At 35.0% G+C, this 25,929-nt stretch overlaps 1 protein-coding gene and 1 long non-coding RNA gene across 2 annotated transcripts in view; one reads left to right on the forward strand and one right to left on the reverse strand.

The window, feature by feature from the left end:
- The window catches only part of LOC143677715 (uncharacterized), a 187,143-nt gene that overhangs the window by 49,530 nt on the left and 111,684 nt on the right, over nucleotides 1-25,929 (forward strand). The gene's annotated exons all lie outside the window — the stretch shown is intronic.
- The window catches only part of SCN1A (sodium voltage-gated channel alpha subunit 1), a 130,284-nt gene that overhangs the window by 23,190 nt on the left and 81,165 nt on the right, over nucleotides 1-25,929 (reverse strand). The window contains exons 18-19 of the mRNA XM_077154057.1: nucleotides 2,090-2,210; nucleotides 880-1,034 (exon numbers count right to left, since the gene is read on the reverse strand). Of these exons, the coding sequence (XP_077010172.1) occupies nucleotides 880-1,034; nucleotides 2,090-2,210 (276 nt within the window). The remainder of the gene's footprint in view (nucleotides 1-879; nucleotides 1,035-2,089; nucleotides 2,211-25,929) is intronic.

Genomic DNA, 25,929 nt, shown 5'->3' on the forward strand with positions numbered 1-25,929 from the left:
TCACCTCCCAGAACATTTTCATCAATTCAGAAAAAGAAATAAAAAGACAACAGAAAAATAAAACAAAAACAGAAAAAAAAAATTATACATACCATACCCCTTACCCCTCCCTTTCATCGATCACTAGCAACAAATGTAATTTTTAAAAACTTGGTAATTGTGTTTTAATCAGATATGTATGCTTTGCTAGCTAGCTAGCTAATTATTTTATGGTTTAAGTATTCCATTTATGTCAGTGTTTTACAGAAATTCTGTCTATGTGTCATAACTTTATTTTTATAAATGATTTTTATATAAATATAAATTCTGCTGGAATGAATACCTTCTTATAAAGAGAAACAAATTTTAAAATGAATCACTTAGGCATGCTGCCCAATATTCATTATTTCCTGAGTAGCGTGAGTGAGTACAATTTGAAAGGGAAGGAGAAATGGTTTCTAAGGATGTATTTACTATCTCATAAAGAGACAGGAATAGTACCAATTGAAAACAAAATTCATAGAATTCGGAGTAAATATATTCCCAATCACAGGACTTTTGTTAACGTCAATGTAGTTGTCATGCTATTTTCTTATTAAAATATGAGTAACTGTATATTCATATTTGTTGGGTTATCATGAACAAGCTGGAAGGCCAAATTTTCTGGGCTTCTGAATGATAAAAATTAATAAATAGCTTAGTAGAAATGTATGTTTATATAATAAAATTAAATCTGGAAATATATAGTTAGACATGAAGTTTATAGTCTGAAAGATATGAGGTGGGTACTTAAAAATGTGTTAGATACTAAGACAATGCAACAGAAATGATCAGTAAGTCATCAGTAGTAGAGGATTTTAAAAATTGGAATTGTAGCATTTTTGCTTATTGTCCACTCACCAGAGCACCACTACTAAGGAGGATCATGAAAACAATGAAGGTCTCAAACCAGTTATGTTCAACTATTCGGAAACATGTTCTTCTCAGGTTCCACCACTGTTTGCCTCTCCCTTCTTCCACACTGATTTGACAGCATTTGAATCTTTGTACACAGCCTGCAAGGATAATGAGAAACAGAAGTAAACAAAATCACTCCTGCTGCCTCAGTAATAGCCTTTGTATGTTCCTAATTCCTTTTTTTTTTTCATTACTATCACTTTCTCTAGCTGGTTATGATATAACTTCCTAAGTCTGCAGTAGTAGAAGCACCATTTATTTGCTGTGTGAAGTTACGAAAATCATGTGCGGGCTCTTTAAGCAATTCCCTGGCTAATAATATCTGTTTTTGCTGCTTCAAAGTGTTGTTGACCAAGAAAGAATTTTAGAAACTGTAAAGTACAAACAAGTGAAAAGTAGTGTCAGCTTGTGCTACATCATCATATTGTACTCAGGTGAAGTCACTCTAGAAAAGAACTTCAAAATGGAATTAATAATAATAAACAGATTTCTCCTTAAAGGATGCTAAAGAGTAATAATATAGATCCCTCTCAATAATGTTGGCTTGGTTATCATATAGGTTTCTTTGTTGTGCTTCTAGAAGAGTCTATATAATTTTCAAAATTAATTTAGCCCACTGAAATATGATTTGCATGGCCCTACTTTAATTGTCATTACCTTCCTCATACTGCTTTCACTCATTCTGACATCAGAATTAAATCATCAGAGATTTTGAGTATCTGTAAGCAGGGTACCAAAAAAAAAGGGATACCAAGAGAATACCCACCCCACCCCTCCCCACCCCCCAAAATAAGAACACCATGGGGGGCCATGCACCTTGCCCCCCGGAACCTTACATTCAGGTTTCAAGAAAAGATATAAGCACAGGAAACCGGCTCTTTTACACCTTTAATCCTGCCTCAAGTGGAAAAAAATAAAAGGGCAGGCATTGTAAAAGAAAGGGGAGAGAAAAAGAAAGGGAAAGAAGGAAGGAGAGCAGAGGAACAGAGAGGAGGGCAGGGAAGGGGACAGGAGAGGAAAGAATGAAGACAGTAAAGATACACATAACAGTTCTGAAAAGGAAGACTTATGAGATAATACATGATTAACTATCAGGTGAATGATATGCGTATATATGTTATAGGTGATCAGAGGATCCATTCTGATCCATCACCTTCAGTGAAACAGGCTTCAGGTTCAAGGGTTTCTTCAGGCTCCACTACAGGCTGCTCTTCGGCAGGTGCACCAATGTCCACGGTGCTGCCTTCGGATGAGCTACTGCTTTCATTAAGCTTCTGCACATGACATGGAGATAATAAAGAGCATATCACTTCAATTGTGATAACTAACAAATGGCCTAGTAAGAAAGGATTAGGAGTTTTAAAAACATTATACCAGGTTTGAAAGCCTGAAAAAGTCAAGGACCACAGATATTTTGTTCACCAATTAATTGTCTTAACTTATTCTGAATTCTTCTTGAGATAAATAGATTTTAAGTTTAAAGAAAATGGCTAATTGAATAAAAGAGGAAATGAGGAAATCACTACCTACTTTAACTTTTTCACCGTAATTCACAATGTAGGTATGAAATCCGATTGCTATGTTATGAAGTTACAAATGCCCATCAGCAGTATGTAGGAAGCAAACCACTGTCCTATGACTTAGGAAAGCAAGAGAGGGAGAAACAAGGAGAAGCCCTAGAATCTCTGCCTAGGAAAAAAAATGTCATTACGTTATTGACTTTATATATTTCTTTAACAGTCTCTTACTTGTGAACAAATATTACCTGTTGTTTCACCCACATTACTGATATTCAATAGGGTGTAGCAGTCTTTATCTTAAAAGACATTTATTTTAAATGTTTACTTATATAGTCAGTGTACTTTTTGAAGAGAAGTTGTTTTAAATATGCAGTAGGTGAAAAAATATATTCATAAACAACCTTCAACATATTAAATAAATAATTTAAGTTTCTGGCAAATATTTTAGAGCCTGAAGTATTATAAGCTGAGATAAATAAATAATGTGTGGGACAATTCAGTTTCCCTTGACAAATAGTGGTTATGCTAACGTGCCGTGTGAAGCAGAATGGAGATGAAATCCAGTTTAAAAATGACAATAATAATTTCCCTTATATTTTTCCTTTCTTTTTTTTTTGCATGGGCCAGCACAAGGAATCAAGCCCGGGTCTCTGGCATGGCAGGCGAGAACTCAGCCTGCTGAGCCACTGTGGCCCACTCCCTTATATTTTGACAATACTAATGTAGCTCACATTTCTTTTCCTAAAGTTCTCAGAAGACAAAGATGGCAGAAATAAGATATCAGCTTGCCCACTAAAATAGGAAAAAATCCTGAATATTCTCAAAAACCAGCAAATTGGCTTTTAAAGTTTTGGTGATAGTAATTCGCTCACTTGTTAATTTATTCAACTATATTTATCAAACAACTATGTGCTAGGTGCTGACAATTAATTGATGAACAAAATATCTGTGGTCTTTGCCTTTTTTGAGCTTTCAAATCTGGTATAATATTTGTAAAGCTTTGGGTTTATATTGACCATATAAAAGGTCTTCAAAAGCACACACCAACCAAATGTTCAACATGTTATCACGATATTTTAAATAATAAAAGTGAAACATTATATTAAAATTAATTAAGACTTTCATATAGATGATAAAGTTGGCACTTTAGAAAAAATTACCAAATTACTTGTATCTGCTCAGAGAAGAATCTGGATCCATATCCAGTTGCTTTCTTCCCTCACTTTCTATTTCTTATAAAATAGAAAAATCTTAACTCACAATTACAGGCCGCCAGTCCCTATATTGACATGGTAGCACTGTCATAATTCTGAGTATTCAGACTGAAGATGGTCTCAGAAATTATAAAAGATTTCTCAAGGAAGACTAATTTCAACATTCCAACAAATATTAGATTGCCTTGCATACCACACTCAAAAGCTAGTAGGTTGAATGTTCCACATCCGATCTGTAGCAAAGAGATTCTTAGACTACTTTTTGGTTGAATTTGGCTCTGAAAATATATCATATTCCAGAAATAATATTGAGTTAAAAACATATCCATAAATAAATAATTTTTTTCCCTTGCTGACAAGTGAAGAAAATCATGAAATGTGGGCTTTGAGTCATAATCTCAAATTACGAATACCATGATCTGTTTTTCTGAAGAAATACTGGTATCTTATCCTCAAGATTGAAGATAGAGATTCATAATTTGCCCTCAAGTGGTAGGCTTAGGTTGAGATGTGTCACTTCAACCAGTGACTTAAAATCATAGAAATGGCCTTTATTGATCTTATCAGTTTCATAAGAGTAATTAAATTCTATGTTTTATAAAATCCATGTGAGCAACATTTCCTCATCCTCATTTGCTCCTGTGTTCACTATGCAAGATGCCTACTCTTTATATAACAATCAGTGGATCAGACTTGAGAAGTTTAACAACTTCTCTACTTTCTTCCACACTGAATAAGAACCAGAAGGAATATTTTCTGTAAGTGTGGAGTAGCATTCATATGTAACGAGATAATTTCAATAGCAAATCTTCTTGTTGTATACATAGCTGTTATCTGTTAGATCTGTTCCCCACATATCCTTTCTAATCTAATCAAGGTTCAGAAAATTAGTTTATTAGAAGAAAAATCTCTTCTATAATATGACTTTTTTTATTGATAATCAGAAAAAGTCTTTGAGCAATTCAGCCTCAAGTGTGATTCACACAGAAATGACTCATCCTCTGCATGCAAAATTGTTTTATCCAACTGTAAGGCTGAAATAGACCCTAGCATGAACAATTGTACCTCCTCATTTGTGCTACTAATAAGCATGCCATGACAATGCCATTTAATAATAAAATATTCCCAATAACTAATATCCCTTTCTTGTCAACATAATATTAATTTTACTATGGGAGTGCTAACATTTAATGATACACATGAAGTATTGATTTGTCATCTGTCTTTAAGTGAAGAAAGCTATTAATTTGATGCAGGAAATCACTGTTTTTTACTTGTTCTAAAAGAAGACTTATCTGAGTAGTCACTATTTTATTTGAAAAACAAATGAACCCAAAAGACCTCATGCTATTTGCTGGGGATTGAATTATGTACCCCTACAACAACATGTTTACATCTTAATCTGTGGTCCTGCGAATATGAATCCATTTGTAAACAGGACCTCTGGAATGTTAGTATTAGTTAAGGTATGGATTCATTTGTGAATAGGATCTTCGAGGTGCTATTTAGATAGAACCAAATTGAATACCGTGGGCCTTAATCCATAAAACTACAATCCTTATAAGCAAAGGAAATTTAAGATGCAATCAGTTAGTAGAAACCAGAAGTCAGTAGAAGTCAGTGGTCAGCGATAATTAGAGGAGCAGGCAAAAGAGAGAGAGATTGCAAGCCCTACCCATACTTTGATGTTGGACTTTGACCTCCAAATCTGTCAGACAGTAAATTTCCATTGGTTAAGCCAAACCATTGTGTGGTATTTGTCATAGCAGTTCTGGCAAATTAAGATGCTACATTTCAATAATTTTTTATAGAAATGCACTCTGAAGAAGGCAAAGAGATCAACAATTTAGTAAGTTTCAATTTTTAGATATTCATCTTCTTATTTCCAATTTTAACATTTATTTATGTTGCTTCTGTAAGAGTACCATTTCTACAGAATTACTTTTTATCAGCACATGTAGATTCACATTTTTTCCTTATCACTGGAGTCTAATTCACAAGGATAATCTGAGTCATTTTATCCCTTTGGATTACTGAACCAATTTTGTGTACAGAGTATATTTCACAACAGTACGGCAACAACAAAAAATTAAAATCTAATAATATAAACATGGACACGCAATTGGTCACACACACTCAGCCGTATTTACTAACTGTTTGCTGAGGTAAACTTACTACTACCATCCTAGTAGTACGTGAGCAACTCTTATGAATGCTATGGATATGGAGAACATAAGGTTTGGTGATTCTAAACTGGTTTATGTTTGAGATACCTTAACTATTTGTGAATAAACAGCTTTGCTCTTTCTTGAGGGCTATTTTATAGGCAAACAGAGAACACAGGGGGGCTGTTGACCCAGAAACTTGATAAATACTGTGTTAGTTCTCCAAATTGCAAAATATTAATGACAAAACCTCTAGATGACCATACTATTTCTGAACAAAAGAAAACAGTAGGCACACACATATAATTCTTTCACCATTTAAAGTGAAAGTAATTCATAAGAGAATATCAAGATAAGCCTAACAAATGAAGAGAATCTACAATTCCACCCTGAAGTGGAAAACAAAAGACAAAACAAAAAACAAAAAACAAAAGACTACCTGTTGACACCATAAAGCAGTAACTGAAGTCTATAATCATAGAAATAGTCAGTGCCCTCACAGAAGTCATTTCATTAGCTGCAAAAAGCTAATTTTTGGTAGCTGTAGCCTGAGTTCTAATTTTTGTTAAAAGAAATTCTGCCAACCTAATTATTGGTTTGTTATAAAGCAAGCACCATGATAGTAACTTAAGGAGAAGTAATAATAAGACCCTTTAGAATAGTATTACTTTAACTCATAGAGAAATTTTTTAAAATACTACTTTCAAAGTCTTTAAAATTTTAGACAAATACAGTTTTTGCATAGCACAGTTCTTGAAACGTAGGGCTAAAAACAAAAATATTAAGCCTCATATCAAACATTGTATCTATTACTGTTTCACTTTTCCAGTCAGCAACTTTGAATCCTAAAGCAAAAAGATGTGAACCAAAAATAGTAGAAAATTAATTTATTTCCCGCCTACTAATTGCCTCCTTAAATGTCCTTCCCTGGCATGTCTTTCCTGGATAGGGATAAAAATAAATTAGTCTATTTTTTATGTACAAAGTTACTCTAGCTCTTTCTGGGTCAGACTTTTCTCCAGGTGAAAGTGCTACTGCCAGTATATCCAACTTTGCTCTTAAGAACTTTCTTTAAAATTATTGTTTTTTCAAAAACCTAACTTTGAAAGATCTTACCAGTTACGGAGTTTATACTAAGTATACCTTTTCTTTAACACACACAGATGGGAAGTCAATCTACAGTTTAGAAATTTGATGACTTAAAAGCCAATTAAATGACCACGATTAATATTCAAATAGAAGACCTGCTCTAAGAGAGTTCCAAGGGACAGACAAGTGATCATCTAGGTGTTTAAAAATTAATTTCCAAACACTTGTGAAGCATTATAAGTATATTCTACAGTTTGTCTGAACTACTGTGGGGAAGTAGAGATGTGCCTGATTCACTCAAATTCAACATGCTCTTAACCAAAGCAATGTTCCTTTTTCTTTTTCCCTACCCTAAACCTGCCCCTTTAATGAAGTTCCTGATTCTGGTTATTTGAAAAATCATTCTTTCAACACCTAGACTCAAAAGCTTCTTGTTTACTCTTACTTATTTCAAATACTGACAATAATTTAAGATCAAATTTATTTAATTCTATCTTTGAAATATCTCTTCTCTCAGCCCTATCCTGTACTCCTATCTACTTTCAAGTTCACTCTTACCACCTTCTTTTTGGAGAGCTATAGCTAATACTGGCTGCCCTCATTCTAACCTCACTTAACTCTGTGCCTGGCATGTGGAAGATGCCCGATAAATGTTTGGTAAATTCAACGGGTGGAAGCAGAAATGCACACAAGTCTTAAAGTGAAGCCTCTAAGCATTAAGAACAATATCAACGCACCAGGGCATCAGCCAGTCTGTTTTACAGAGAAAATACAAAATATCATTAATTTGGTGAGTTATTTAGATTGGAGTTAAGTTATATAAAACAGCAATAGTTGCCCAAAGAATTGAGCAGATAAAGTGTTGAAGCAGGTTTAGATGAGAAAGTGATTATTATTTTTCCTCAATGATGGGTAAAATTGATCTCTATGAGCAGAACCAGAGAATAGTAAAAAGTTCACCTTGGCTAAAATACAGCATCCATGAAAGGTAGATTGAGGAAATGTGGTTAGAAACCTAAGTTAGGGACAAAAACTTCATGTGATAGCAATATCTGAAGCACAGGAATTAGCAACCTGCCTTTGCATGGAAACAGATGAGAGGTGGAAACAAATTACTGAGTTAGGAGTTCTAGATAAAAGCAAACTAATGCACAAAGCTAATTTTAAAATGCCTTATTTGCGACCAACACCACTACTAACTGGGGATAGTGAGAAAGAATTGGAGAGACAATATTTTTGTGAGTAAAAAACAATGCTATTTTAGAGGTTTAGTTGACAATATGTCACGATATCTCTTCTTTATGTCTGAAAAACTGGTTTCTGCATGGCAGTCTGATAGGAAGAATTCTAGGTTGACCTTTATGATTTCTTCTGACTGTTGTCATGCTCTTGTATAGTCTCCCAGATTTTAAGGAGGCATTATTACCCCTTTCCACTAAAATAAGAATTCAGATTATTAAATTTTCTGGAAGAAACTGCCATAGACACTTTATTTCTTAAGGCTATTTCTAATCTCACAAGAAATATTTGAACATATCTGTATTAGCCTCTGTTTTCCTATTTCCCAATTCACTGAACCATTTTGGAGAATGCTTTTTTTTCTCTTAATTTTCTTAAGAAGAAAATACTGAATTCTAACTTCTTTATGCTAAGAATCAGTGACCATGCTTACAGGAAAAGCAAAAAGTAAAGGCTGTGTCATGAGAAAAATATATACAGGCAAACAAATACATTTTACAAGTTATTCTTAGATTGTTACTAGAAGCTAAGATGGATTAGAATTGAATGTAACTTTAGAGAACCTGGACAGTCACATTAGAAGACTAGACCTGGTCGTATAATTGATCAATTGGTCAGTAACCCGAGGTTCAAAACCACCAACAGCACAATGAGTCAATACATATTTCATTACCACACATCATTGTAACAATTATGTTATGCATGTTATTTATTTTATTTGTACTTGTATAGAAAAAATGCACAATTGTTATAATATTTTAAGGTAACATATATGGAGTAAATGGAAGTGTAAATTATTTCATACAGTTAAGCCACATCTGGCACTCTCAATATTTCTCAACTGATTATTCCAAGGATTTTTTAAACAGCTTCCACTCCAGTTGAGCCTTTCTTCAGTCCATCTGCCATCAGAAGCTGATGTGATCTTTTAAAACAATCACCTTCCTACTAAAACTTACAAAGGTTCCCCATTATCTCTGTGACATCTGCTTACTTTTTTTAGGTTTGTCACCTGTGAAGTCACCAGCAACCTCATCTTTGCACCCATTTCCTGGGCCAGGCCAGTATGGTAGAAAGAAGCCAATAATAATAATAGTGAAAAGAACTCCAGACCTGATTGTGCCTCTCACTTTGTGTAGTTTTGCCCAAATAATTCTTTGTCTAGACCACAGTTTTCTTACATGTAAAAACACCGTGATGATTTTTAAAATACTAGCTCTAATATTCTACAATTCTGTCGGCTTTTGTGATTTGGAAGGATTCATTTGGAAAATCTTAAAGCCAAGAGAGATGTGATATTAGGGATGATGGCAAGGCAATATGGGGACCAGACCTACACTCAGAAAGAGAAAAAAAAGGCAGTGAGAAAACTCAGGAAGGGTCTGCCTGTGAAGCCTGCAAAGGCTAAGTAGCAGGTCCTGGGTCTATGGCTAGAAAAATCCCATCATCATCTCAAGCAAAGGACAGGATAAGCAAAAAAAATAGCTACTCCTCAGTTTAAAAACAGAGAAACTTCATTTAATTTTGCTGTTAGCTCTCTATGTGCAATACTCATTTGATCAAGCTCAACTAACATTTATTGGAAGATAACTACATGCCAAAATTTGAGTTAAATTTCTATCTCATAACACTCCTTCCTTAGCCTGAAGCAGTAATTGTACGTTTTGTTTCTTTTCATCTTCTTTCTTTTTTATTAGAGATGTATGGGTTTACAGAACAATCATGCATACAATACAGGAGTCCCTTATACCATCCTGTCATTAACACCTGGCATTGGTGTGGTACATTTGTTAGCACTGATAAAAGCATATTTTTATAAGTTTACTATTGACTATCGTCCATGACTTAACATAGGGTTCACTGTACAGTGAGTGCAGTTCCATGTACTTAAAAAAATTATTCTAGTAAAACATACAAAACTTAACATTTCCTCTTTTACCACATTCAGACATGTATTTTAGTGGTGTTAATTATGTTCACAATGTTATGCTACCATGACCACCATCCATTACTAAAACATTTCCATCATTCCAAAAGGAATCCTATACATTTTAGGCCTTAACTCCCTATTCTCTACCCTCACCCCATCCCCTTCTAACCTATATTCTAGATTCTGAATCTATGAGTTTGCTTGTTCTAATTATTTCATATCAGCGAGGTCATAAAATATTTGTCCTTTTGTGTCTGGTTTATTTTATTCATGATGATGACTTCAAAGTTTATCCATGTTATTACATGTATGAGGACTTCATTCCTTTTTATAGCTGAATAATATTCTATTGTTTGTATATGCCATATTTTATTTATCCATTCATGTACTGATGGCCACTTGGGTTGCTTCCATCTTTTGGTGATTGTGAATAATGTTGCTGTTAACATTGGTCGTCAAATGTCTCAGTCCCTGCTTTCAATTATTCTGGGTATATACTTAATAGCAGGATTGACAGATCATATGGCAATTCTGTAATTAGCCTCCTGAGGAATGGTCAAACTGTCTTACACAACAGCTGCACCACTTTACATTGCCACCAGCAAGGAATGAGTGTTCCTATTTCTCTGCATATCCTCCAACACTTGTAATTTTCTGTGTTAATAGTAGCCATTCTAGTGGGTGTGAAATGGTATCTCATATTGTTTTGCTTTGCATTTCTCTCTTAGCTAGTGTTCTAGTTTGCTAGCTGCCGGAATGCAATATACCAGAAATGGATTTTAACAAGGGGAATTTAATGAGTTGCTAGTTTACAGTTCTAAGGCTGAGAAAATGCCCCAATTAAAACAAATCTATAGAAATGTCCAATCAAAGGCATCCAGGGAAAGAACCTTGGTTCAAGAAGGCCGGAGAAGTTCAGGGTTTCTCTCTCAAGTGAAAAGGCACATGGCAAACACAGTCATGGTTTCTCTCTTGGCTAGAAGGGCACATGGTGAATACGGCATCATCTGCTAGCTTTCTCTCCTGGCTTCTGTTTTCATGAAGCTCCCTGGGAGGCGTTTTCCTTCTTCATCTCCAAAGGTCACTGGCTGGTGGACTCTGCTTCATGGTGCTGCAGCATTCTCTGCTCTCTCTGAGTCTCTCATTCTCCAAAATGTTTCCTCTTTTATAGGACTTCAGAAACTAATCAAGACCCACTCAAATGGGTGGAGACATGTCGTCCCTTAATCCAGTTTAACAACCACTCTTGACTAAATCACATCAACCAGGGAGATGATCTCATTACAGTTTCAAACATACAGTATTGAATAGAGATTATTCTACCTTTATGAAATGGGATTTATATTAAAACATGGCTTTTCTTAGGGGGCATACTTCCTTTCAAACCAGCACAGCTAGCAATTTTGAGCATCTTTTCATGTGCTTTTTGGCCATTTGTATAACTTCTTTCGAATGATATCTGTTGGAGTATTTTGTGTACTTTTTAATTTTATTTATTTTTTTAATTGACAAGCCAAAACAGCATACAAACACGAACATTCTTAACGTACAAACATTCCATACATGGTGCACAATCAATGGCTCACAGTATCATCACATAGTAGTATATTCATCACCATGATCATTTTTTAGAACATTTTTTAGGACACCTTTTAATTGTATTGTCTTTTTGTTGTTACGTTGAAGGATTTCTTTATATATTCTTGGTATTAAAACTTTTTCAGATATGTGGTCCTGAAGATGCTTCCCTATGTTTTCTTCTAGGAGTTTAATAGCTAGCTCTTATATGTAGGTCTTTGATCCATTTTAGGTTCATTTTTGTATAAGGCAGGAGGTGAGGGATACTCCTTCTTTCTTTCGCAAATGGAGATCCTGTTTTCTCAGCACCATTTGTTGAAAAGATTATGCTTTCTCAGTTGAGTGGTCTTTGCCACCTTGTCAAAAATCAGTTAGCCATAAATGTGAGTGATGATTTCTGAGCTCTTGGTTTGAATCCATTGGTCTGTGTCTGTCCTTTTATCAGTGCCATGCTATTTTGATTACTGTGGCTTTGTAATAAGTTTTAAGATTGTCAGTGTGAGTTCTCCAATTTCATTCTATTTTTCAAGATGGCTTTGGCTATTCAGGGCCCTTACCCTTCATATAAGTTTTATGATTGGCTTTTCCTTTTCTCAAAGAAGATCTTTGCAATTATCATTGGGATTGCATTGAGTTTATAAATCACTTTGGTAAGAATTGACATCTTAACAATATTTATCTTCCAGTCCACGAGCATGGAAGGTCCTTCTGCTTATTTAGATCTTTCACTTCTTTAAGCAGTTTTTTGTGGATTTCTTACTAGATATTTGATTGTTTTAGGTACTACTATAAATGGATTTTTTTCTTGATTTAAGATTCTGATTGTGCATTGCTTGTGTATAGAGTCTCTTTTTTGATTGGCTGATTTGAAAAGTAAAAAGTACTTATAGTTATTTTAATATTCATTTATTTGATTACAATCAAGATGAATAATTCTTAAGTTTTATTGTCCACAAAGTTTTTTCTTCTATAAATTCTCCTGGTCTTTTGCCTATTTTTCCTCTGGAATCTTAGTGTTCTTATTAGATTGTAATTGCTATTTATACATATAAATTCATTTGAGTTTTCTTACCAATTATATATGCAAAATATACCAGTTTTCTGTTTTGTATTTACCACAAACTTGGCAATTTAAAAACAATGCAAATTTATTATTTCATAGTTTCTGTAGGCCGGAAGTGTGGGCATGGCCTGGCTGAGTTCTTTGCTCAGAGTATCTTTTGATTGAAATTATGGTATTGGCTGGAATAGCAGTTTCCTTGGGTCTCAAGATTCTCTTCTAGGCTCACTGCATAGTTCCTTGAGGATGTAAGACTGAGATCCCCATTTTACTGCTGGTTCTTGGCAGTGGAACTTCTCTTACCAGCTAGAGGCCACCTGCAGTTCCTTGCCATGTGGCACTTATAGGCAGTTGACAACAGGGATGTATGCTTTTTTCCGGGTTGGTCAAAGTGTATCTCTCTGACTTCTTCTCATGGAACCAGCCGGTGAAAACTTTCCCAAAGAGAGTTTTCCCAAAGCACCATCTGTTACACTAGTATCTGTTAATTTGCTGATTCTAATTTGCTAATTTCTGTCTTTATTTATATTCTTTCAGTTTTTCTTTTTCTAATTTATAAGCCGCTTCATTCATTATCCTTGATCATCCTTGGTAAATATTACGACATTCAAGAACTGCTTTGTTCCACTAAATAAGTTTTGACATAAAATATTTTTTATTTTATTAATAGTTATTTGTATATCTTATTTGCTCCTTAATCCAATATTTGCTTAGAAGGGAAGTTTTTTTTTAATTTTCAAGTGGTTGGAATTTCTTCTATCATCTTGTTATTAATTTCTAGGTTTATTGCATTAGTGATCAGATACATACTTATATAATGTTTACTTTTAAAAACTTACTGAGATTATCTTTCTGATACAATCTATGGTCAATTTATATAAATATCTCATGGGTACTTGAAAATATGAATTCTTTGTATAATATAATGTTTGAGATAATAGAAATTCATAAATATACTTTTATTAATTATATTATTCAAATTTTCAATGTCATTATAAAATCTTTATTAATGTTTCATCATGGGTTAAAAGAGTTGTTGCTTAAACCCTCCTAACCCAATATATTTTCCTCAATAAAAATTTCTCACTGTTAACATCAAAGGTGAAGAGATTCTTTATATGTTTGTGATAACACCATTACTCAAAAAAGGAAGAAGAACTTTAGATGTGTGGGAATAGTCTGTCTCTACTTTAGCACATGAGATATGAATTCAGATAAAATACTAAAGAAATTAGAAAACAGCAAAACCAAAACTTTTCTCGAAAGAAGTATATTTGTTGAGTTGAAAACCAATTAAGTTTTCCTTTTTTGTTCTTATATTGAAATTTAATTTTAACTTGACATTACCCATTTAAATAATAAAGCATTTGGTTCTCACAGTTTTTGAGGTTGAGGATATTTTAAAAATCTACTTTAATGTTTATTAAGCCATTAATCAACCTTTACTAATTTCCAGATGTTCTAGTTTATTTGAAAATATATTTTCACACATAATCCTTAATAGCTAAATTCTATATAGAATTATATTGTTCAGGTATTTGTGGAAGGCTGACTTAATATGTGAGCAGACCAAATGCAGGAACCCCATTGTTTCCAAGGCAGCCACTTTGCCTTATTCATGAGGGCATTCAATAACCACTTAATAATTACAGTCTTGATGGTAAGAGAATTTTTTCCTCCTCAGGGGATTTATGCAACATTTCTTGCTTTTAAAATACATTCTCTGCTTTAGCAAATGATTTTAACCTTGAGAGTAAAGCAAAACAAAGCAAGGCAAACAAAATATTCCACAATATTTAAGAGTAAATGATTAAACAGTTTTTTTCTTGCTTTCTGATTTGATCTCAGAATGCTTATGCTTTTATTTTGGACTCATTTGTTATAGGGAGTTTATTGATAGGCTTTAAATAGGAGTTCAATTTAGAATAAGTGATAAAAATATGAAAAAATAAATCTGTGGAATTAAAGTGTCGAAAAGTATAGAACATGCATATATATATATATATATATATGGAACAAATAAAGAATATTATCCCAAGCATTTATTTTGAAGCTGGGCATGTACTATTTTAAAGCTGAGCATCATACTAGTATATATAGTAAATCACACATAAATGAGATGTTCTACAACCTCTATTAAAGACTTTCACAAGGCAGCAATAAAATAGCATAGAAAAGCTATGGTACTAAGATTTAGCATTTCAACAGAATATTTTGAAAATCAAATATGGACTCCTTAATTCCCACATCATTCCTGTATCCCAGATGATTTCTTTATCAAGCTGTATTTTAGAAGGGCAACATTTGGCCAGGGTCGGGTGAAGGTGGAGGAATATAACTCTAATGTATTTCAAATTCTACTTTAAAGTACGTCAGATATGTACTTTTGTTATCAGTGATTATATAAAAAGGAAAGAAAAGAAAATGTAATATTTTATAACATGTTGAGCCAATAGAAAATTATTGAAATGCAAATTTTATTTATAGTCCCCAAGTTAGAAACCAAAATTGTAAAGCAAATGAGTAATTTCCATTGCTAAATTCATTTTGCTGAATTGAGCACAGTCTTTCTAATGTTCTTTTTCTTTTTTTTTTTTTTACATGGGCAGGCACCGGCAAACCAAACCTGGGTCTCTGGCATAGCAGGCAAGAACTCTGCCACTGAGCCACCGTTGCCCACCCTCTAATGTTCTTTGGCATTAATTTTTAACATTAAAAGATAACTTTCATTCATATATTTAACAATTATTTAATCAGTGCCTACTGAGTAGGGGAACTGTTTTAATGAAAGCGCTAAGACTAAATTGGGTTTGGCTCACAATTACTTGTCTTGTGGACTTTAGGCTATCTCTTGACTTACTAAAGCTTAATTTTTGAATTTGTAAAATGGGCCCACTAATAGTCCTTACTTCACATGGTTGGTTTATGGACTGAATGATAGCATGTGGAAAATGCTTGGCATGATACTTGAAAAGTGGGAACCATTTTCATTACACTATTATATATTTTGTAAAATATGTAATTGCTGATATTGGACCCTTTTCAGCTACCAAAAATATCAGTGTGTGCCAAGCATCAAACTAGGACTTGAAAAAATGAAATAGTGGATATAAAAGACATAATACCTGCTCCCGTGAGTTCACTATCAGATGAACATTCAGATAAATAAACAATTAGAACACGTCATGATAGGGTTAGTTTAGGTTGTCTTGAAAGCATAGAAGAATTTCATTTAACTCAATCTAGGTGGAGCAGTGGAGGTAAAAAGTAACATATGTGACTGGAAGTATGAGTTGTTGAGGGTGTACCAGGTAAAGCCAGGTGAGGGGAGAGCATTCCAGACAGAGGCCATTGGTATAAAGACCTAAATATGATAAAGATTTTTATCAGGGAATTTCAGAAGATGGTATAGTAGTTGGATGGGGAGGGGATGGCAAACACTATTATATGGGCCTAGAGAAGTGAGTTGGGGCTACTTTTTACAGGGCTTCATAGGCCTAATTAAGTATTATAGACTTCATTTTGATAGCAGTGGAGAGCTCCTGAAAGGTTAGAAAGAAGAGAGAGCTCTGACCAGATTTTCCTTTTAACAAGAGCACTTATCATTGTGTGGAAATTGGATTAGTGAAGGACACTATTATTAGGACAATATTTATATATAATATATATGACAATATTATTTATATATAATATATTTATATATAAATTTATTTATTATTATTTATATATTAGGACCATATTATTTATATATTATATATATTTATAGGACAATATATTAGGACAATATTAACATGGGATACCCATTTGTAGGCTATAGCAATAAAACTGAGAGAAGACGGCACTCTAACATTGGATGGAGACAGTGTGGATTGCAGTGAGGAAGACAAGGGCAAATAGACTTGGCAGTACTTGATAATCAATTAGATGTAAGGAGAGGAAGTTTAGGTTTCCACTGGCTAGATGTACTCCTTATAAAGATTGGAAAGTAGAAACTGAGAAACATACTTCATTATGCTATTATTGTGGATTGATTCTTTGGATTCATTATCTGTCATCTCATAGGGAGCTTGGCCCTCAGAGAATGTAGTACACGACAAGGAAACAGGCAGGAGCTGGCAGAGATAAACCCTGCCAATGCCTAGATGGTATCTTGCAAAGTGTTCCCTGAATGGTTTTCAGGAAGTGATATGAAAATTCTGGGGCTTTTCCTCTCCCCACCTTTTCCTGGAAAGGATAAGCTATATCCAATAGGAACTGCTTACTCAATTTGATTAGGTCCTTTCTTGCCATTAGTCTGGCCCTAGCGAGGAGAGACTGCTAGTTAACACTAACAGCTCTGTTATTTACATCTATACTTACTTCTTCAAAAAACAGTATCATTTCTTTCAATACCAAAGAAAGTTCACTTTCAGATGTTGTAAAGGAGAATTAGTGTAGAACTTAAGAGCATTGACTGTAGCAGGATGTTTGGATTCTAGTCCAGAATCGACCACTTACAATTTGGGTGGCTTTGGCAAGCTACTGAAACTCTTCTTGCTCAATTTCCTCATCTTTAAGATAGGAATAATAATATCTATCTCATGGTGTGAAGACTGAATGAGGTAATACATGCAAAGTCCTACAGACCAGGCTTTGTCCATGGTGAGTACTCAAAAAACTATAGCTGCTATTTACATGATCTGATTATGTGGACTCAGTGACATTTTTACTCATTGTTCTGGAGCCCACTCATTGCAAAAACAAGTGTACATTTTCCTAATTGTTTTAGTAATCTTTTGTTACAAAGGTATGATTTTAATAACTCAAGCTAGAAAGTATTATTAAAACAATTACAATTGTAATTTTGCTGCCATCACCTTATGATTTTAAGTATTTATGATTTCAAAGCTTTTAGACACTTACAGCATTTCTGTAAGGACCATAGGATGGGTATCCGCATTTTAAAAATTAGGATTCTGGGTAATATAGAGTTAGTGATTTGTCCATAGTGGAATTAGGGTGACCAGATTTTTAATCTAGTATCCATATAAACTGAACAAAAAAAAATTTATTGAGCAACTATTATATACCCAATATTGTGGTAGGTGCTTATAGAGGATTAAAAATTACATAAAAACTGATGGATTAAAAATTACATAAAACCTGATCCTAAATCAAGTAAACTTGCTTTCTAATTGAGGATTAATTATTTTATGTTGCCTTTTGAATAGGCTTTTGGTTTCGCCAAGCTTTCAAAGCTCTCAAAAATCTAGCCAAGCCATCATTCTATCTGCTCCATTATTCTTACTACTCCATAAGTTAAAAACTGTCTGAGGTTTACAAAGCAATTCCTCAGGTTATTTTTACTCTGAGGGATATCTATTGGGACTTAAAGAGGCAATGAAATGGGACTTATGCTATGCCTTTTCTGTATTTAGGAACCAATAATGGGGAAAGGTATGGAAAAGACAACCCCTAAGAGTGTTGTTTTAGGGCATTCCAGAGAAACAGAACTAACAGAGTATGTATACATGTATGTGTGCATATCCTGTTGTAAATCTTTTTTATAGGAATTGGCTCACACAAACCATAAGGATTGGCAAGTCTGAATTCCATACAGCAGGTCACAAGTCAGAAACTGTGATGAAGTTGCCTTCCCCAGGAGAAGGTGACTGGCTGAAGTAGGGGCAGAAATTCTTCTTTCTGACTTCTGAAATTTTCAGTTCTGGTTTTACAGCCTCCAACAGATTGGATGAGGAGACTCCTCTCATTTCTGAGGGTAATCTCCTTTGTCAATTGTAGATGGAACTGGCTATAAATGCAATCAACTAACTGAAGACAAATCCATCTATGAACTACCCTCACAATAACACTCAGGATAATGCCAGCTTGACCAAAGTACTGGATGCCAGAACCTAGTCAAGTAGACACATTAAATTGAACATCACAGATATCCTGGATTGGGAGTAATGATGCAAATATGCTTCTTAAACATAAATATAAGGCAAAATAAATATGAGTTTCCATCATACTGTGTCTTTTCATAGAAATCCATTCTTGTTTTCCTGTCAACTAAGACTTTCTGCTTCTAGCCTACTTTTCTAGCCTTATCTCCTGTGACTTTATGGCCCAGTAATACCAAACTACTTATTGTTTCAAACACAGGTTTCACGTCTTTAGGTTTTTGCATAATTATCCTATGATTGGAATACCCCTCAGAAATTTAATTTTTTAAAATTTACCATGATAAGAATTTAATTGAACAAGTTAAAAATTAAAAAGAAAATATAAAACGTATCACTATCTCCGGATAAATTTTTTTTTATTAATTAACAGAAAAAAAGAAATTAACCCAACATTTAGAAATCATACCATTCTACGTATGCAATCAGTAATTCTTAACATCATCACATAGATGCATCATCATTGTTTCTTGGTACATTTGCATCGGTTTAGAAGAACTAGCAATACAACAGAAAAAGATACAGAATGTTAATATAGAGAAAAAAAAATAAAAGTAATAATAATAGTAAAAAAAAAAAAACAAAAAAAACCTATAGCTCAGATGCAGCTTCATTCAGTGTTTTAACATGATTACTTTACAATTAGGTATTATTGTGCTGTCCATTTTTGAGTTTTTGTATCTAGTCCTGTTGCACAGTCTGTATCCCTTCAGCTCCAATTACCCATTATCTTACCCAGTTTCTAACTCCTGCTGGACTCTGTTACCAATGACATATTCCAAGTTTATTCTCGAATGTCGGTTCACATCAGTGGGACCATACAGTATTTGTCCTTTAGTTTTTGGCTAGACTCACTCAGCATAATGTTCTCTAGGTCCATCCATGTTATTACATGCTTCATAAGTTTATCCTGTCTTAAAGCTGCATAATATTCCATCGTATGTATATACCACAGTTTGTTTAGCCACTCTTCTGTTGATGGACATTTTGGCTGTTTCCATCTCTTTGCAATTGTAAATAACGCTGCTATAAACATTGGTGTGCAAATGTCTGTTTGTGTCTTTGCCCTTAAGTCCTTTGATTAGATACCCAGCAATGGCATTGCTGGGTCGTATGGCAATTCTATATTCAGCTTTTTGAGGAACCGCCAAACTGCCTTCCACAGTGGTTGCACCATTTGACATTCCAACCAAGAGTGGATAAGTGTGCCTCTTTCTCTGCATCCTCTCCAGCACTTGTCATTATCTGTTTTGTTGATAATGGCCATTCTGGTGGGTGTGAGATGATATCTCATTGTGGTTTTGATTTGCATTTCTCTAATGGCCAGGGACATTGAGCATCTCTTCATGTGCCTTTTGGCCATTTTTATTTCCTCTTCTGATAGGTGTCTGTTCAAGTCTTTTTCCCATTTTGTAATTGGGTTGGCTGTCTTTTTGTTGTTGAGTTGAACAATCTCTTTATAAATTCTGGATACTAGACCTTTATCTGATATGTCATTTCCAAATATTGTCTCCCATTGTGTAGGCTGTCTTTCTACTTTCTTGATGAAGTTCTTTGATGCACAAAAGTGTTTAATTTTGAGGAGCTCCCATTTATTTATTTCCTTCTTCAGTGCTCTTGCTTTAGGTTTAAGGTCCATAAAACTGCCTCCAATTGTAAGTTTCATAAAATATCTCCCAAAATTTCCTCTAACTGTTTTATGGTCTTAGACCTAATGTTTAGATCTTTGATCCATTTTGAGTTAACTTTTGTATAGGGTGTGAGATATGGGTCTTCTTTCATTCTTTTGTATATGGATATCCAGTTCTCTAGGCACCATTTATTGAAGAGACTGTTCTGTCCCAGGTGAGTTGGCTTGACTGCCTTATCAAAGATCAAATGTCCGTAGATGAGAGGGTCTTATATCTGAGCACTCTATTCGATTCCATTGGTCGATATATCTATCTTTATGCCAATACCATGCTGTTTTGACCACTGTATCTTCATAATATGCCTTAAAGTCAGGCAGCGCGAGACCTCCAGCTTCATTTTTTTTCCTCAAGATGTTTTTAGCAATTCAGGGCACCCTGCACTTCCAGATAAATTTGCTTATTGGTTTTTCTATTTCTGAAAAATAAGTTGTTGGGATTTTGATTGGTATTGCATTGAATCTGTAAATCAATTTAGGTAGGATTGACATCTTAACTATATTTAGTCTTCCAATCCATGAACACGGTATGCCCTTCCATCTATTTAGGTCTTCTGTGATTTCTTTTAACAGTTTTTTGTAGTTTTCTTTATATAGGTTTTTTTTCTCTTTAGTTAAATTTATTCCTAGGTATTTTATTCTTTTAGTTGCAATTGTAAATGGGATTCGTTTATTGATTTCCCCCTCAGCTTGTTCATTACTCGAGTATAGAAATGCTACAGAGTTTTGAATGTTGATCTTGTAACCTGCTACTTTGCTGTACTCATTTATTAGCTCTAGTAATTTTGTTGTGGATTTTTCCGGGTTTTTGACGTATAGTATCATATCATCTGCAAACAGTGATAGTTTTACTTCTTCCTTTCCAATTTTGATGCCTTGTATTTCGTTTTCTTGTCTAATTGCTCTGGCTAGAACCTCCAACACAATGTTGAATAATAGTGGTGATAGTGGACATCCTTGTCTTGTTCCTGATCTTAGGGGGAAAGTTTTCAATTTTTCCCCATTGAGGATGATATTAGCTGTGGGTTTTTCATATATTCCCTCTATCATTTTAAGGAAGTTCCCTTGTATTCCTATCTTTTGAAGTGTTTTCAACAGGAAAGGATGTTGAATCTTGTCAAATGCCTTCTCTGCATCAATTGAATTGATCATGTGACTTTTCTGCTTTGATTTGTTGATATGGTGTATTACATTAATTGATTTTCTTATGTTGAACCATCCTTGCATACCTGGGATGAATCCTACTTGGTCATGATGTATAATTCTTTTAATGTGTTGTTGGATACGATTTGCTAGAATTTTATTGAGGATTTTTGCATCTATATTCATTAGAGAGATTGGTCTGTAGTTTTCTTTTTTTGTAATATCTTTGCCTGGTTTTGGTATGAGGGTGATGTTGGCTTCATAGAATGAATTAGGTAGCTTTCCCTCCACTTCGATTTTTTTGAAGAGTTTGAGGAGAGTTGGTACTAATTCTTTCTGGAATGTTTGATAGAATTCACATGTGAAGCCATCTGTTCTGGACTTTTCTTTTTAGGATGCTTTTGAATGACTGATTCAATTTCTTTACTTGTGATTGGTTTGTTGAGGTCATCTGTTTCTTCTTGAGTCAAAGTTGGTTGTTCATGTCTTTCCAGGAACCCGTCCATTTCATCTACATTGTTGTATTTATTAGCGTAAAATTGTTCATAGTATCCTGTTATTACCTCCTTTATTTCTGTGAGGTCAGTGGTTATGTCTCCTCTTCCATTTCTGATCTTATTTATTTGCATCCTCTCTCTTCTTCTTTTTGTCAATCTTGATAAGGGCCCATCAATCTTATTGATTTTCTCATAGAACCAACTTCTGGTCTTACTGATTTTCTCTATTGTTTTCATTTTCATTTATTTCTGCTCTAATCTTTGTTATTTCTTTCCTTTTGCTTGCTTTGGGATTAGTTTGGTGTTCTTTCTCCAGTTCTTCCAAGTGGACAGTTAATTCCTGCATTTTTGCCTTTTCTTCTTTTCTGATATAGGCATTTAGGGCAATAAATTTCCCTCTTAGCACTGCCTTTGCTGCGTCCCATAAGTTTTGATATGTTGTGTTTTCATTTTCATTTGCCTCGAGGTATTTACTAATTTCTCTTGCAATTTCTTCTTTGACCCACTCATTGTTTAAGAGTGTGCTGTTGAGCCTCCACGTATTTGTGAATTTTCTGGCACTCCGCCTATTATTGATTTCCAACTTCATTCCTTTATGATCTGAGAAAGTGTTGTGCATGATTTCAATCTTTTTAAATTTGTTAAGACTTGCTTTGTGACCCAGCATATGGTCTATCTTTGAGAATGATCCATGAGCACTTGAGAAAAAGGTGTATCCTGTTATTGTGGGATGTGATGTCCTATAAATGTCTGTTAAGTCTAGCTCATTTATAGTAATATTCAGATTCTCTATTTCTTTATTGATCCTCTGTCTAGATGTTCTGTCCATTGATGAGAGTGGTGAATTGAAGTCTTCAACTATTATGGTATATGAGTCTATTTCCCTTTTCAGTGTTTGCAGTGTATTCCTCACGTATTTTGGGGCATTCTGGCTCGGTGCATAAATATTTATGATTGTTATGTCTTCTTGTTTAATTGTTCCTTTTATTAGTATATAGTGTCCTTCTTTGTCTCTTTTAACTGTTTTACATTTGAAGTCTAATTTGTTGGATATTAGTATAGATACTCCTGCTCTTTTCTGGTTGTTATTTGCATGAAATATCTTTTCCCAACCTTTCACTTTCAACCTATGTTTATCTTTGGGTCTAAGATGTGTTTCCTATAGACAGCATATGGAAGGATCCTGTTTTTTAATCCGTTCTGCCAGTCTATGTCTTTTGATTGGGGAATTCAGTCTATTAACATTTAATGTTATTATTTTTTGGATAATATTTTCCTCTAACATTTTGCCTTTTGTATTATATATATCATATCTGACTTTCCTTCTTTCTACACTCTTCTCCATACCTCTCTCTTCTGTCTTTTCGTATCTGACTCTAGTGCTCCCTTTAGTATTTCTTGCAGAGCTGGTCTCTTGCTCACAAATTCTCTCAGTGACTTTTTGTCTGAGAATGTTTTAATTTCTCCCTCATTTTTGAAGGACAGTTTTGCTGGATATAGGAGTCTTGGTTGGCAGTTTTTCTCTTTTAGTAATTAAAATATATCATCTCACTGTCTTCTAGCTTCCATGATTTCTGCTGAGAAATCTACACATAGTCTTATTGGGTTTCCCTTGTATGTGATGGATTGTTTTTCTCTTGCTGCTTTCAAGATCCTCTCTTTCTCTTTGACCTCTGACATTCTAACTAGTAAGTGTCTTGGAGAACGCCTATTTGGGTCTAATCTCTTTGGGGTGCGCTGCACTTCTTGGATCTGTAATTTTAGGTTTTTCATAAGAGATGGGAAATTTTCAGTGATAATTTCTTCCATTAGTTTTTCTCCTCCTTTTCCCTTCTCTTCTCCTTCTGGGACACCCACAACACGTATATTTGTGCGGTTCATATTGTCCTTGAGTTCCCTGATCCCCTGTTCAAATTTTTCCATTCTTTTCCCTATAGTTTCTGTTTCTTTTTGGAATTCAGATGTTCCATCCTCCAAATCACTAATTCTATCTTCTATCTCTTTAAATCTATCATTGTAGGTATCCATTGTTTTTTCCATCTTTTCTACTTTATCCTTCACTTCCATAAGTTCTGTGATTTGTTTTTTCAGTTTTTCTATTTCTTCTTTTTGTTCAGCCCATGTCTTCTTCATGTCCTCCCTCAATTTATCAATTTCGTTTTTGAAGAGGTTTTACATTTCTGTACGTATATTCAGCATTAGTTGTCTCAGCTCCTGTATCTCATTTGAACTATTGGTTTGTTCCTTTGACTGGGCCATATTTTCAATTTTCTGAGCGTGATCCGTTATCTTCTGCTGGCATCTGGGCATTTAGTCAGATTTCCCTGGGTGTTGGACCCAACAGGTTGAAAGATTTTTCTGTGAAATCTCTGGGTTCTGTTTTTCTTATCCTGCCCAGTAGGTGGCGCTCGTGGCACACGTTTGTCTGTGGGTCCCACCAGTAAAAGGTGCTGTGGGTCCTTTAACTTTGGAAAACTCTCGCCGTGGGGGAGGTTCGCCAGCCGAAGTGGCTTGGAAGAATGCCAGCCAGCCCGGGGGTCCGAACGCCGGGTGGGTTGCCGGCCGCCGCAGCCCGTGAGAGCGCCCATCCGAATTTCCTAGTCGGCCCGGGGTGCCAAGCATGGCCGGAGGGCACCAGCCGCCGCGGCCTGGGAGAGTGTACCGTTCCCAGCCGGACCGGGGAGTCACGTGTTCGGAAGGGACCCCCCCGGTCACCGTTCTCCGCGGCCTGGGGATTTCCGATCCAATTCTCTCAGTTGGTCCCGGGGGCCGCGCATGGTGGGGGCGCCAGCTGCCGCGGCTTGAGGGGACCGCCTGCCCAATTGTACCAGCGGGCCCGGGAAGGAGGAAGCGAGACTCCGGCCGCTTACCCCCCTGCCCGGGGAAGCCCGCACCCCTCGGCGATCTCACCGGAGCAGGTTCTCTCAGCCAGTCAGCTGTTCCAGGATGGGGTACGCTGTCTTTTTGATCTCTGTCGTGGCTCCGGGAGGTGTTCTGTATCATTTCTACTCCCCTAGTAGCTGTTCTGGAGGAGGAACTAAGATCCGCGCGTCTTACTAAGCCGCCATCTTCTCCCTCACAAGTCAATTTCCTCCGGATAAATTTTTAAAACAATTTATTACAGAAGATAAAGGCAAATAACAATAAGAAGGACAAATGGTGGAATACATTATTAGTAATTCTTATAAGAAAACTTACAAGAAAAACAGTGTTAGGAATGCTACTACATATAATAATAACAATTATTTATTGAATACCTACTATGTTTTAAGCATGATGTTAAGTACTTCACATTTATTATCTCATTTAATAGTCCAAAACTATGCAATAGATAATATTAGCCCTGTTCTTGAACTAAGGAAACAGATTTAATAGTCAGGTAAGGTCACACAGTTAGCAAGTGGCTAAACCTGAATTCTCTAATCCAGCATTTTGGCTCCAGAGAATGATCTATTAGCCACAACACTGTAATGGTGGTCCCACAGGTCTAAAAACAAATGCTCAGAATATGAGTAATAAACAATGTGCACCTAAGACATTATATTGGGTTATTGCAATGAACAACTGAAGATAGGGCTCATTACTGAAATTCAAGAATGGGAAATATTAACATATTCAAATAGAACAGGTCTAATAGAGACCACAGAGTTATATTTTGAAGTCAAGAAGGTATGTCTCAATATGGGAATCTATATACTCGAAAGGAAAGATTGAGTCATTTCTCTAAAATGCCAACATATATATGAAAAATAGTCATCTTTCTTAGATGATATATAGAAAACCCATAGATTGTTAACATCTGCCTGGCACATGGGAATTGTTGAATGAATGTAGGTAGCAAAAAAAGAAAGAAGGATAAAACACAGAATAAAACAACATGACAAAATTGCCTTATACTATAGGTTACATCCCTAATATAGAATAAAAGA

Source organism: Tamandua tetradactyla, chromosome 3 (genome assembly GCF_023851605.1).
Source record: "Tamandua tetradactyla isolate mTamTet1 chromosome 3, mTamTet1.pri, whole genome shotgun sequence".
Taxonomy (NCBI): Eukaryota; Metazoa; Chordata; class Mammalia; order Pilosa; family Myrmecophagidae; genus Tamandua; species Tamandua tetradactyla.